Source organism: Garra rufa, chromosome 10, assembly GCF_049309525.1.
Source record: "Garra rufa chromosome 10, GarRuf1.0, whole genome shotgun sequence".
Lineage (NCBI taxonomy): Eukaryota > Metazoa > Chordata > Actinopteri > Cypriniformes > Cyprinidae > Garra > Garra rufa.
The window spans coordinates 5,479,889-5,495,110 of NC_133370.1; the positions used below are offsets into that span (position 1 = coordinate 5,479,889).

The following is a 15,222-nucleotide window of genomic DNA, read 5'->3' on the forward strand; positions in this document are numbered from 1 at the left end:
AATATAACATATTATATTTAAAATATAACATAAAATAATATAATATAAATAAGTAGATAATGGCCCACTAACCCTGAACGAAAACTTCTTTTTTTTTTTTTACAATTATTAGAATTTTTTTAAATTTATTAATTAATAAATGTAGATAATTATAATTGAAGAAATTAAAGAAAATAAATGATGATGACACCAAACTAATACACACACCAACCATAAAAAGACGTTTTGATAGATAGATAGATAAAGTCTTTGTGTCCATCCAGAATGATTTCCATGACTCATCTACTCTCTGTTGTAACTCTGGATTCTCCTGCCCACTCATCGAATTGGAATTGATGCCTACGCTTCCATTTCCTGGAAAAGTAGCCTTTAGTCTTTGACAAAGCAAATCCCATTTGTCTCAATTTCAAAACAAGACAATTTTCTACTAGACCAAAAACTAGAACAGATGCACAAAAAGCTTAATTAGAACTAAAAATATAGTACCTCAATAAATAGCATGCCATATTGATTCTGTGCTATTATATTTGGATATACCACAAAACTGTCCATTTATATTCATTTGAAATAAAACCCAAATGTTAAACAACTACAATATTGTCTGACATTTTAGTTACATTCTTGTATTACAACCCGTTTTAGCATTTAATCTAAAGTCCTACAAGTGTGCAGGCTGATAGTCCGTGATATTTTTATCATGGCATGTCAAGAACACAATGTGCATCTGTATTTTCGTCTGCCGCTCGGTGATCCATTATTCAAACTCGGCGCTTAGAGCGTCCTTTGCGTAACCAGACCCGCTCAATCGAGCTCCAGTTACTTGATGTCCGCCATTGCTTGTGTTTAGTGTGACCGAGCGCGTTGAAAAGATGTTTTTATCTTCAACTCTGCGCTCTGCCGTGTCTTATGCGGTAGGTTTATTTTATATATGTTGTAATCGGATTATCCATGAGGTAGTTGAAGGAACTGCTTGTGAATTATCATTTAAAGCGACGTTGACATCTGTGCAAGGACATGAAGCTAATGCGCTAACAGCTAATAATGAGGCCTGATTTTGTTTATATGTTATAAATAGTTTTTAAAACATTTGTGTTTATTAGACACTCTTTAAAAACGTGATTTATTTTAATAATTTATCTGGGGAAAAATTGCATTTTAGGTTGTTTCCATTGTTTCCATTCACCCAGACAGGTTGAATAATCAGTAAATGAACCTGAATTAGTAAAAAAAAAAACTTATTTATGTATCTATCTATCTTTTGCAGTGACTAATACAGCATAGACTATACACTAAATAGAAAGCATTATAGAGCATAAGCACTTCATGCTTAGTGCACAAGATATTATATTGCATATTTTGACAGTACATACAATATACTAAAAGGGATATATATATATATGTGTTTTTCAAAAAAAAAAAAATCAAAAAGTTTTCTGTTTAATTTAATTGCATATTTGTTGTATTTTTTTCTGAACAAAAAATAAATACACATTTTCCCCTAATTTACAGAAGACTCCCATTAAAATGTCATTCAGTGTAACAATCTTGTCAGATATACTTACAACAAAAATCAATCTATGACATATTAAAAGACAAATTACTTTCACCCCAAATACTAATTAGTTGTAATTCTAAATTTTTAAATTGGTCACTTTGCCAGTAAGAATTTTTTATTAATTTAAAACAATTCAATATTCTCCATTATTCTTTTATATACTTTAATATGTACAAGTCAGAATAAGCATGTTGTTTGAATTTGAACATAAATATTGTTACACTGAATGACAATGCAATCAACATTCAACCAAATTTTGACATTTTATTCTCCAGAAGCATATTTGAAATTTTAAAAGTAGACACTTTACCTACATTTAATGTCAGTTTTGTACATTTCCTTTGACGTGGACATATATACAATTATTTATTTATAAAATATAAAAAAAAAAACTAAAATATATTCATTGTTGCATTTCTTCTGCAGGCGAGGCAAGTCCGCAGTTTGCACCAGACGTCGGCTCGAGCTGGAGCAGGAGGAATGTTTGTGGTGAGACTTGAATTTCATGATTATTGCAGTCTTTGTACTGATATGCACATGAGACACTTAATATTCAGTAATATTATCAACGTGACTGCGCTGATGAGAACCGAACCAAATTAAATACACTATTTGAGCTGAATGATTATACTAATGTCTTATCTAGAGTTGCTTTATTGCTGAATTTGTTTCATAATTGGCGAATTCTGCAATGTTGGCACTTGACTTGAGCTGAATTAAGACCCTACTGACTTTTCAAGTTCACTTTCAGAACAAAAATTGTCAGATAATTTACTCACCTCCATGTCATCCAAGATATTCATGTCTTTCTCTCTTCGGTTGTAGAGAAATTATGTTTCTTGAGGAAAATATTTCAGGAATGTTCTCCATATAGTGGACTTCTATGGTGCCCCGAGTTTGAACTTCCAAAATGCAGGCTCTAAACGATCCCAGCCAAGGAAGAAGGGTCTTATCTAGCGAAACGGTCTGTTATTTAAAAAAATATATATATATATAATACAATTTATATACTTTTTAACCTCAAATGCTCGTCTTGTCTAGCTCTGCGTGAACTCTGTATTCTGGGTCAAGACAGTTAGGGTATGTCGAAAAACTCCCATCTCATTTTCTCCTCCAACTTCAAAATCGTCATCAAATAATCTATTGTTTCACAAGATAAGACCCTTCTTCCTCAGCTGGGATCATTTAGAGCCCTTTGAAGCTGCATTTAAACTGCATTTTGGACATTCAAACTCATGGGCACCATAGAATTCCACTATATGGAGAACATTCCTGAAATGTTTTCGTTAAAAAACATAATTTTTTTCCGACTGAAGAAAGTAAGACATGAACATCTTGGATAACAAGGGGGTGAGTAAATTATCTGTACATTTTTGTTCTGGAAGTGAACTTCTCCTTTAAGCTGAATTACAGCACAATTTTCTTTTTTATAGTTGAATTAAGATACATTTTTTCATAATTTGATGAACTTGACAGCAATTGAAGTAAAAAATTAATCAACACTGAACTGATTTGAGGTGATGAGGACACTGTTATCTTTTTAAAGCTGCTTTGTAGCTGAAGTTGTATTTGTTTTATGATTGAAGAAGTTTTCTACAATAATACTGTTATTTTCTTGTTTTTTACTGTGAAGCTGATTTGAAACAGTCTGTGTTGTTGTATAAAGAGCGCATGTGCACCCTAAACCAGGACACACTATTATATAATTTTAATTTTTGTTGTTGACGTATTGATCTGTTTTCATTATTCCAGCACAGAGATACACCAGACAACAACCCAGATACTCCATTTGATTTCACCCCAGAAAACCTGAAGGTGAGGGAGGTGTTGCCGCTCATCATTTGTATTTTTGCTATCATATTATGTGAACCTGGAACACAAAACCAGTCTAAAGTAGCAGAGGTATATTTGTAGCAGTAGCCAACAATATACTGTATGGGTCAAAATTATAAATTTTTCTTTTATGCCAAAAATCATTAGGATATCAAGATCATGTTACATTAAGATATTATGTAAATATATCAAAACTTAATTTTTGATCAGAAATATGGCTTTTTTTTTTTCTTTTTTTTTTCCGGCCAAATATTGTCCTATCCTAACAAGCATCCTAACACACATCAATGGAACTCTTACTTATTCAGCTTTCAGATGATGTATAAATCTCAATTAAAAAAAATGATGACTGGTTTTGTTAAAAGCATTATTTTTGCTGTTGTTGTGAATCCTACAACTGCAGTTTGCATTTGTATTCCACATGTAAGGTCAAATATGTATTGCTGTGGTCAGGTATGTTGAATGAAGATTATAGCTGTGTGTTTTTTGTATATGGTTTTGCTACAGAGAGTTGAGGCCATCATTAATAATTACCCAGAGGGACACAAGGCGGCCGCCACTATTCCTGTGCTGGATTTGGCTCAGAGGCAGCACGGATGGCTTCCTATCTCAGCAATGAACAAGGTGAGAAACTCTGAAGACAAGCGCCTAAGCCTTACTTTGTTCTCTCTTTTTTTAAAAATGTGTTTATTTTTTTTAATAATTGATAAATAATAAGAGGTTCCCAGAGTCACTAAAAATTGGAAACTATTTTAAATTCTTTAATAGTGAGTGTACATTTATTTCAGTTATTAGCTAGTAATTGCTTTCTGAGCTGTGTCATTTTAGTGACATTGATATACTCTTTATCGTTTTTTTCTTTAATATTTTGTATTATATTTTATTTCTGTATTTTCTGTTTTCACTCAAAATTTACATTTTTAGAAATTTAGTTGTTTTTATCATTTTTATTAGTTTTTTTTAATATATGTAGATGTTAATATATATATATATATATGTGACCCTGGACCACAAAACCAGTCTTAAGTCGCTGGGGTATGTTTGTAGCAATAGCCAAAAATACATTGCATGGGTCAAAATTTTTGATTTTTCTTTTATGCCAAAAATCATTAAGAAATTAAGTAAAGTTCATGTTCCATGAAGATTTTTTGTAAAATTCCTACTGTAAACATAACAAAATGTAATTTTTGATTAGTAATATGCATTGTTAAGAACCTAATTTGGACAACTTTAAAGGTGATTTTCTCAGTCTTTTTGATTTTTTTGCATCCTCAGATTTCTGATTTCAAATAGATGTATCTCAGTCAAATATTGTCCTATCCTAACAAACCATACATCAATAGAAAGCTTATTTATTGAGCTGTCATATGATGTATAAGTCTCAGTTTTGTCAAATTTAACCTTATGACTGGTTTTGTGGTCCAGGGTCACATAAATATATATAGAGAGAGAGATTTTTAAAAAAATATGCATATTAGTGCTGTCAAATGATTAATTGCGATTAATCACATCCAAAAAAAGTATATATAAAAATACACAGGATATATTTAAAACATATTTGCATGTATACATTTTTTCATGTAATTAAAATTATATATAATATATTTAACATATAGACATAACATTTGTCTTAAATATATCCATGTGTGTGTATGTGTATATACATAATATATAAATATAAAGTATATACAGTGCACACATATATGTGACCCTGGACCACAAATCCAGTCATAAGGTTAAATTTTACAAAACTGAGATATATACATCATATGAAAGCTCAATAAATAAGCTTTCTATTGATGTATAGTTTGTTAGGATAGGACAATATTTGGTCGAGATACATCTATTTGAAAATCTGGAATCTAAAGGTGCAAAAAAATCAAAATACTGAGAAAATCACATTTAAAGTTGTCCAAATTAAGTTCTTAACAATGCATATTACTAATCAAAAATTACATTTTGATAGGTTTACAGTAGGAATTTTACAAAAAATCTTAATGTAACATGATCTTTACTTAATTTCCTAATGATTTTTGACATAAAAGAAAAATCAATCATTTTGACCCATACTATGTATTTTTGGCTATTGCTACAAACATACCTCAGCGACTTAAGACTGGTTTTGTGGTCCAGGGTCACATATGTTAAAGGGGTCATCTGGTGCCACATGCACTTTTACAAGCTGTTTGAACTGAAATGTGTGTTGGCAGTGTGTGTACACAACCACCCTAGAATGACAAAGATCCGCCCAGTAGTTTTCTTTTAATTTAGTAAAATAATTTGCCTCTTCTCATATCGAGCCGTTCTCAGATGCCTGTCGTTGTGGCGTCACACCGTCAGAGGCCACTCCCACGACAGATGATAGACAGTAGTGTTTTAGCATAGACCCGCCCAGAGTGAGAAGTAAACTGACAGCACTGAGGGAACGTGACTGCTGATCTATCTAAATGGGTTCATGTTTACGTGAATCATTCCTCACCATACCGCTTTATAAAGGAGGGTCAGTATAAAGCTTAGCTTTGTAACGCTAGATGGTTTAAGACGGTGTCTGTTAATGATTAAGATGTAACCTTAGCGCAATACCTGCAAAAGTGTTTACAGCCCGCAACTGCACGTGAGTAAAGACTGTAACACTCACATTTATGTATTTCAATATAAGGATGGGGTAAGTTATGTTAACCGATCACTTTTTTGCTCTTGTTCAATCAGCTGTAAACACATCGAATTCGTCTCTTTACCACAGTAAACACAGTAAACACACCGCGTTCGTCTCCACAGTAAAAACACACCGCGCTCGTCTCTTTACCACAGTAAACACACCACGTTCGTCTCCACAGTAAACACAATAAACACATCGCGTTCGTATCTCTCTCAGTACTCTACCGTGCCAGTACATATAAAGATAAATCAAAGTGACATTAAGTTTACTAACCATTCAGACACGTCCAGTATAAGCCGTAATTGCTGAACTTCTTTGCGGGTGTCATCTTGTTTCGGTTCCAACTCCGGTTTTTAAATTAAATTTTAAATGGATGGGGTTGTACAGTGTCTTCAAAGCCCCCCCAGTGCCATTTTTCCCCAAACTATACAACTATACCCCCAACTGATGTCTAGGCAACACCTCATGTGCGTTGTAATGACACACCCCACAGAACTGAGGGACGGGGTGAGCAGAGGTTCATATCATTTAAAGGGCCAGGTACTGATATCGCTTGCTGAGAACAGAGGCATTTTTTACCAGGTAAAATGAGGTTTTTTTACACTACCATAGAGAATTTTTAATCAAAGTATATTACGGACTTTTCTTTTGGACCCTAAAGCATCATATTAACTTGTGGAAAATGGGCATCGGATGACCCCTTTAAGAAAAACTTGTATTTTAAATGCAATTAATCGTTTGACAGCACTAATATATATTTTTAATCTATATAGATTTTATTATTTTTAATTATTAGTTTTAAGTTACTTTTTAGTTAAGCTAAATGAAAATGAGATGTGTTGCCTTACCAACTAGCTGAAATTGTATTATTTATTAATTTTTTTACATTTCAAATTAATATTATATTTAATTTAAAAAAAAATATTACTTAATTTCAAGTATTGGAATAGTTTAGTTTTTTTGTAAAGTATAATAATAACCCTGACTGCTATCAGTCTCCGTTAAATTAAAATAGTTACAAATAACTGAAAAAATCAAGGACAAAATCATGGAAATGTATTGGTCAAAAATTGTGTGGAACCCTGTTAATAATCATGCAGCTAAAATGTGGAAATTTGAATACATTTTTTTATTTTAATTTTATGAAGTGTTTTTATAACATTGTGAAATATTGAGTTTGAATTGTTGTGTGGCAGAACGTCTTTGTTAAATGCATCACAGTTTCATGTGTAGTTCACATCTTATTTAGTGCACAGCAGTATTTTTAAGTCATTTAGCCTACATGAAATACATCACATTCATAATACATTTCATACTGTAAAGAATCAATACTGCTATAGATATTCAGCATTTTTCAGTCCAGATTATATGGAAGTTTCATTCACAAATATGTGTCAATTTGTCTGTGGATATTTTGTAATAAAAAAGCATATAACAGACCCTGTACTAAAATTTCAATTGTTCTTTGTTTTTATTTCAATATGTGACCCTGGACCACAAAACCAGTCATAAGGTTAAATTTTACAAAACTGAATTGTATAGATCATATGAAAGCTCAATAAATAAGCTTTCTATTGATGTATGGTTTTGTTAGGACAGGACAATATTTGGCTGAGATACATCTATTTGAAAATCTGGAATTTGAGGGTGCAAAAAAATCTAAATACTGAGAAAATCACCTTTAAAGTTGTCCAAATTAAGTTCTTAACAATGCATATTACTAATCAAAAATTGCATTTTCATATATTTATAGTAGGAATTTTACAAAAAATCTTCATGGAACATGATCTTTACTTAATTTCCGAATGATTTTTGGCATAAAAGAAAAATCTATAAATTTGACCCATACAATGTATTTTTGGCTATTGCTACAAATATACCCCAGCGACTTAAGACTGGTTTTGTGGTCCAGGGTCACATATTTGAAAAAAACATGATGTCTTATTTTCTTGTATTATTCTGTTTTTCACAATTTTGGGAACGTCTGATGTGATTTTTGCTTTCTCCTCCAGGTGGCAGAGATCCTGGGCGTTGCTCCAATGAGGGTTTATGAAGTAGCGACTTTCTACACCATGTTCCTCCGTCAGCCAGTGGGAAAGTACCACATCCAGATCTGCACCACTACGCCCTGCATGCTCTGCGACTCCGACAGCATCCTGGAGGCCATCCAGAACAAACTGGGTGAGCGAGAACCGTTTTCCAGCTCTCCGCAGGGACTCCGCACAGACATCTCGACTCGCACGTCACCAATAAACACACTCGCTGTATAAACAAGCTAAAGCCACGCTGCTCAAAAATGGCCTCAAATGAGAATATTTGAAGATTCTGGGATAATACACTGAGGGATTGTAATAATCTTTTTTCTGAGAACATATTTTAGAAGTAGAAACTAAATTGGAAGCTATTAAAATTGAAAGGCAGTGTCATTTACAAAAATACTCTTTAAAATATCATCTTTAGTGTTCCATAATGTTATTTTAGCATCATTGATATACTATTCAAATTAATATTTGTTATATAATATGTAAATATTTTAAATTAGTTTTTATTTTTGTTGTCTTTTTTCAGTTTTTCGCAAATTTTGTTCATTTTTGATATGCATATATACATACACATATATAAAAAAAAAAATATATATATATATATATATATATATATATATATATATATTGAATGTCTATTTTATTTACTGATCTTTATTTTCATTTTAGTTATTTTCTTTAAACTAGAAATTGTGAGTGAGAAATAATGCCTTGTCAACTAGCTGAACTTATTTATAAAATTTGATGTAATAAAAATATAAAATATTATAATCATAATATAATGATTAACTTTTTTGATCCACTTCAAATGTTGACTACTGTAGTTTACAAAAAACGATTTTTATTACTTGAAATTAAATAATATATTAAATAAAAACTTAAAATTAAATATAATATATAAAATTCACAAAAATAATACAATTTTATTATTTTATTATATTATTTTATTAATATTATTATTTTATATAAAATGTGATGTAATAAAATATAATATAATTTTTATATATACTGTATGTATATATATATAAAATAAAATGGACATAAATAAAATAAACTAAAAATATAAAAAAATACTATATATAGATATAATATAAAATAATAGTATTTTTTTTTATATTTTTAGTTTATTTTATTTACGTCCATTTTATTTTAAGCTACATTTAAGTAATGACTATACATTTAATTTTTAGCTAAAACTATCCTTATATCAAGTTGGTGAGACCAAGGGAGATAAATTGTTCCTATAGAAGTTATTTTAAATTTGGTTTAATTTTTATATTTTAACTTTAATTTTAGATTTGAAGTAATTGTGCATTTTCGTCATTATTATTAGTAGTAGTAAGAGTAGTATTTCATATTAAATTGTCAATGTAGTATTTACTTATCTTTATTAGTTTTGAGGAAACTAGGAGAAATGAGAAACGATGCCTTGGCAGATGAATTATATATTATTCTACATTATTTTTTTTTTTTTTATTGAATTATTTCATGTTTGTTTTAAGTAACACCCAAGTGGTGACCATGCATTTAATTTCCTAACCCAAAAATTATCTCTCAGGTATCAAAGTTGGTGAGACCACGGCAGATAAATTATTCACGCTAACAGAAGTGGAATGTCTCGGGGCTTGTGTGAACGCACCAATGGTCCAAATCAACGATAACTATTATGTGAGTATGATCACACCTCATTTGTGAGTCTGGTTGTGAATGTGTGTTAATGAGAGGAAGCTAGTTTTAAAATCACCTCTAGGGGAGGCAGTTTCTCTGTTATGAAGTCAAGATGAACATCGTTTTTACCTGTGGTGAGAGTCATTGATAGATTATTTTATTTTTGATTTTTTTGTATTCTTATTCGTTTTAAATGTCAAAAAGTAAAAACAAAAATGAGTGTATTTCTAGCTAGAGGAGGTATTGCTTATATAACTCGCCTCATGTTTATATTTAAATTAAGATGAATTTGCTAATTAGATCTCAGACCATATCAGTGGTGAATATTCCTTGTGTACATCTCAGTTTAAGCTTGTTTGTGTTAAGCGGAGCCCTGTGTGACCCGCCGGGGTAATGATGCAATTAGCCGTGGCCTCTCACAGTTAAATAAAAACTCGTCAGCCCTGCGTGATTCACCCACCTGAAATGGGTTAGCAGGTCTCGTTCCGACGGCTAATCATCCGCTGGGGCGTTTGGTGAGGTCATCCTTTGATGCTTTCTTCTGGAGGAAGCTCGAGGAACCTAGAGATCGCATCTACATGACCCTACTGCTTCCAGATAATGAGGCCTCTACTGCCTGGCTAGAGATCACTCATGTTTATCAATTACGTGCATTTAGTCTAACATTTTCAGAAACTGAGTCACAGAAGGTCTCACGGGCCGCAGAATATCTGTAGTGCGGTTTTATAAAATCTCGAACGTGTTCACAAGTAATTATAATTTGTTAAAAGAAATTTAAACCTATTTTAGGAACATCTCAGCAGATCTTTGATTTTGGTGAAACATGACCTCTACACGTTTTCACTGAATTCACCTTTGTAAACTAGATGCTTGAGATCATTTATCTCTTTAAATCAGACTCAATCAGGATATACAATAATCAATTAATGTGTTTTTCATCAATTTATTGCATCCTTGTTTAACATGTGTGACCCTGGACCACAAAACCAGTCATAAGGTTAAATTAAAAGGACAATACTCGGACAATATTTGGCCGAGATACAACTATTTAAAAAAAAAATCTACAATCTGAGGGTGCAAAAAAATCTAATTATTAAAAAAATCGCTTTTAAAGTTGTCCAAATGAAGTTCTTAGCAATGCATATTACTAATCAAAAATTACGTTTTGGTATATTTATGGAGAGAAATATTTGGTTAAAATGGTTCCTCTGAATATTATAATTGCATTATTTCAGAGTAAATACGTAAATATTAAGCTCTTCAATTCACCATTAGAAACTAGATGCTTGAGATTATTTATCTCTTTAAATCAGACTCAATCAGGATATACAATAATCAATTAATGTGTTTTTCTTTCTCTTTGGTCACTTTTGATCAATTTATTGCATCCTTGTTTAATATATGTGATCCTGCACCACAAAACCAGTCATAAGGTTCAATTAAAAGGACAATACTCGGACAATATTTGGCCGAGATACAACTATTTAAAAAAAATCTAATTATTAAAAAAATCGCTTTTAAAGTTGTCCAAATGAAGTTCTTAGCAATGCATATTACTAATCAAAAATTACGTTTTGGTATATTTATGGAGAGAAATATCCCAAATTTATTCATGGAACATATTCTTTACTTAATATCCTAATGATATTTGGCATAAAAGAAACATTTATAATTTTGACCCATACAATGTATTTTTGCCTATTGCTACAAATATACCCGTGCAACTTAAGACTCAAAAATAATGTCTGGGCATGATATTTTCATGTATTGAAATGTGTTGCATATTTAATGTGTGATAAATTGCTGTTTGCTATATATATAATGCTTTGTTATATAGGTGATGGTGCATATAAATTAATTAAATCAGTAAATGTAATTCTTTCTAGTGTTCTATTTAGAGAAAAACAATGAATATTTCAACCAGATTTTTACTGTATTTTACTTAATGCATTAAATAAATTGAATCTAATTGGCTGTTGGGTTAAAATGGTTCCTCTGAAAATTATAATTGCATTATTTCAGAGTAAATACGTAAATATTAAGCTCTTCAATTAAGCTCTTCACCGTTGAAAACTAGATGCTTGAGATTATTTATCTCTTCAAATCAGACTCAGAGATTATAGAATGAGGTATACAATAATCAATTAATGTGTTCTCTCTTGGTTTGTAGGAGGATCTTAAAGTATCAGACATGGAGCAGATTATTGATGAGCTGAAGGCTGGCAGAGTTCCTCCTCCTGGGCCCAGGTACACAAATCTTCCTTCTTTTAATATTACTATATATAGTGATTAAATCCGCATCAGCATTCCTTCCTAGTCTCTTAAATTGCAAATATGAGATTATAGCATATCTGATTTAAATTTTAGATGCAAATTCATGGAAATTCAACAGTGAAGGAAGTGATTCGAAATTTGATTTGTTGGTGTCATCACTCAAAGATTATGTCTGGGCATTATATTTTCATGTATTGAAATGTTTTGCATATTTAATATGCAATAAATTGCCGTTTACTATGTATAAACTACCAGTCAAACGTTTGGACACACTTGACTTAATTATTATTATTTTTTTTTATGTTTAGTCAAATATTAATTATTTAAAAAAAAAACAATACAATATATTTTTTTATATGATTTTATTTTTTTAAATACAAATTGTGCCAAGGAATATGATTCTCAGTTCGTTTTTTATCAAATCAAATTATATAAAAATATATTGTATTGTTTTTTTAATAATTAATATTAGACTAAAAAGTTAAAAAAAAGCATTAACTTTGACTGGTAGTGTAGTGTTTTTTTGATACAAACACAACATGCCTTAATTATTTAAAACTTGGTTTTATTTTACTTTTTGCATTAAATAAACTGAATCTAATTGGCTGTTAGGTTAAAATGGTTCCTCTGAATGTTATAATTGCATTATTTCAAAATATGTAAATATTAAGCTCTCCTGCCCACTACGACTATTTATTTGATCAAAATGGTAATATTGTGAAATATTATTACAATTTAAATTGACTCTTTTCTATTGTTATATATTTTAAAATATAATTTATTCCTGTGATGCAAAGCTGAATTTTCAACATCATTACTCTAGTCTTCAGTGTCACATGATCCTTCAGAAATCATGCCAATATTATGATTTGTGGCTCTTCTTCACAATTTATTGCATCCTTGCTTTACACATATGACCCTGGACCACAAAACCAGTCTTAAGGTTAATTTTGTTTTTAAATTGAGATTTATAAGTCATTTGAAAGCTAAATAAATAGCTTTCCATTGATGCATGGTTTGTTAGGATAGGATAATATTTGGCCGAGATACAACTATTTGAAAATCTGGAATCTGAGGGTGCAGAAAAATCTAGACATTGAGAAAATCGCCTTTAAAGTTGTCCAAATGAAGTTATTAGCAATGCATATTACTAATCAAAAATTATTATTTTTTTTATATATTTATGGTTGGAAATTTACAAAATATCTTCATGGAACATAATCTTTACTTAATATCCTAATGATTTTTGACATAAAAGAAAAATCAATAATGTTGACCCATAAAAAGTATTTTTGGCTATTGCTACAAATATACCCGTGCAACTTAAATTAAAAAATAACTCAAAAATAAAGTCTGGGCATGACATTTTCATGTATTGAAATGTGTTACATATTTAATGTGTGATAAATTGCTGTTTGCTAAATATATAATGCTTTGTTATATAGGTGAAGGTGCATATAAATTAATTAAATCAGTAAATATAATTCTTTGTAGTGTTCTAAAAAAAAACATGTATATTTCAAACTAGATTTTAATTGTATTTTACTTAATGCATTAAATAAATTGAATCATATTGGTTGTTTGGTTAAAATGGTTCCTTTGAATATTATTATTGCATTATTTCAGAGTAAATACATAAATATTAATTATATTTATTTGATCAAAAATTATTGTAAAAATCGTAATATTGTGAAATATTATTACAATTTAAATTGACTCTTTTCTATTGTTATATATCTTAAATTATAATTTATTTCTGTGATGTAAAGCTGAATTTTCAGCATCATTACTCCAGTCTCCAGTCTCACATCATCCTTCAGAAATCATGCCAATACTGAAATATAAATGCTTCCAACATTATAAACATATTTATGGTCACTTTGTATCAATTTATTACATCCTTGCCTAACATATGTGACCCTGGACCACAAAAACCATTATAAGGGTCATTCATTTAAAATTGAGATTTATAAATCATCAGAAAGCTAAAAACAAATATTTGGCCGAGATACAACAATTTGAAGATCTGAGAGTGCAAAAAAATTTAAATATTGAGAAAATCGCCTTTAAAGTTGTCCAAATGAAGTTCTTAGCAATGCATATTACTAATCAAAAATTAAGTTTTGGTATATTTACTGTAGGAAGTTTACAAAATATCTTCATGGAACATGATCTTTACTTAGAAAAATGTATCATTTTGACTGGTTTTGTTGTCCAGGTTCACATATTATTGTACAGCTTTTAAATATAAAGGTATATTTTATTTTTGCTAATTTTAGCCCTTATTACTAATGATGTGTCCTTTTAATGTCAGACAAGCTTTCATATTCCAATCTGTTTATCTTTTAAGACTTTAAAGAGCAATCAGTGACACTTTAATGTGAAAGCAACAATTAGTTGTTGATAGATTTAAATCTTCTTCAGAAATTGTGCCAAGCTAATTTATCTGATTATATAATTGAGAGTCAAGTTTAGTTAGTTTGTGATGTCATGGAAGTGTTTGAGACATTCACAGACACAAGCTTATTAAAGGGATTGAGCGTCAGATCAAGGGTGAGTTGTTAGTTGTAAGAAGCCGCTGAAGAACTCAGCTTGCCGTCCTCACAAACGCCCCTATTATTTATTTCACTTACAAAGATAATACGAGGCAAGGCAGCTAGAGGTCTAATTAAATAAGTACATGATGTGATGTGTGTGGTTATTGAATCATTTGGCACGCTCAGAATGTTTTAATTGATTGTAATGCTCTCGCTTCCATCAGGAGCGGCCGTTTTTCATGTGAACCTGCCGGAGGTCTAACCTCACTGACAGAACCTCCTCCTGGACCGGGCGTTGGTGTGAGAGCTGACCTGTAAACGAACCTACGTGAGCTTGACTCCTTGTAAACATCAGAGATGTCGTGTATGTAAATAAAATATTATCATTAATTATACCCAACAGACCAGTGTGATTCTTTAAATGACTAATTCATTTTTTAACTTAGTGCATTATAGGAGATACAAAACTATGCACGTTGAAGGAATAGTGCATCCAAAAATGAACATTTGCTGAAACTCATTTAAGATGTATGTGAGTTTGTTTTTTCATCAGATTTGAAGAAATTGCATCACTTGCTCACCGACGGATCCTCTGGAGTGAATGGGTGCCGTCAGTATTCAAGTATTCCACAGCACTCCAGTCCATCAGTTAAC

At 30.8% G+C, this 15,222-nt stretch overlaps 1 protein-coding gene across 1 annotated transcript; it reads left to right on the top strand.

Annotated features, from left to right (window-relative positions):
* The first annotated feature begins 770 nt into the window (after window positions 1-770).
* On the top strand, window positions 771-14,963 carry LOC141344387 (NADH dehydrogenase [ubiquinone] flavoprotein 2, mitochondrial-like). The gene is made up of 8 exons (XM_073849273.1): window positions 771-911; window positions 1,982-2,044; window positions 3,308-3,370; window positions 3,896-4,012; window positions 8,060-8,228; window positions 9,648-9,757; window positions 11,928-12,004; window positions 14,793-14,963. The coding sequence occupies exons 1-8, from the start codon at window positions 870-872 to the stop codon at window positions 14,884-14,886; spliced, it is 735 nt and encodes a 244-aa protein (XP_073705374.1). The 5' UTR covers window positions 771-869; the 3' UTR covers window positions 14,887-14,963.
* The last annotated feature ends 259 nt before the right edge of the window (window positions 14,964-15,222 follow it).

Excerpts from the sequence above, each read along its gene's own strand:
- LOC141344387 (XM_073849273.1), top strand. The coding sequence starts at position 870 with ATGTTTTTATCTTCAACTCTGCGCTCTGCCGTGTCTTATGCG. Across the intron at positions 2,045-3,307 it reads GAGCAGGAGGAATGTTTGTG|CACAGAGATACACCAGACAA; the intron begins GTGAGACTTGAA and ends TCATTATTCCAG. Across the intron at positions 8,229-9,647 it reads GGCCATCCAGAACAAACTGG|GTATCAAAGTTGGTGAGACC; the intron begins GTGAGCGAGAAC and ends ATTATCTCTCAG.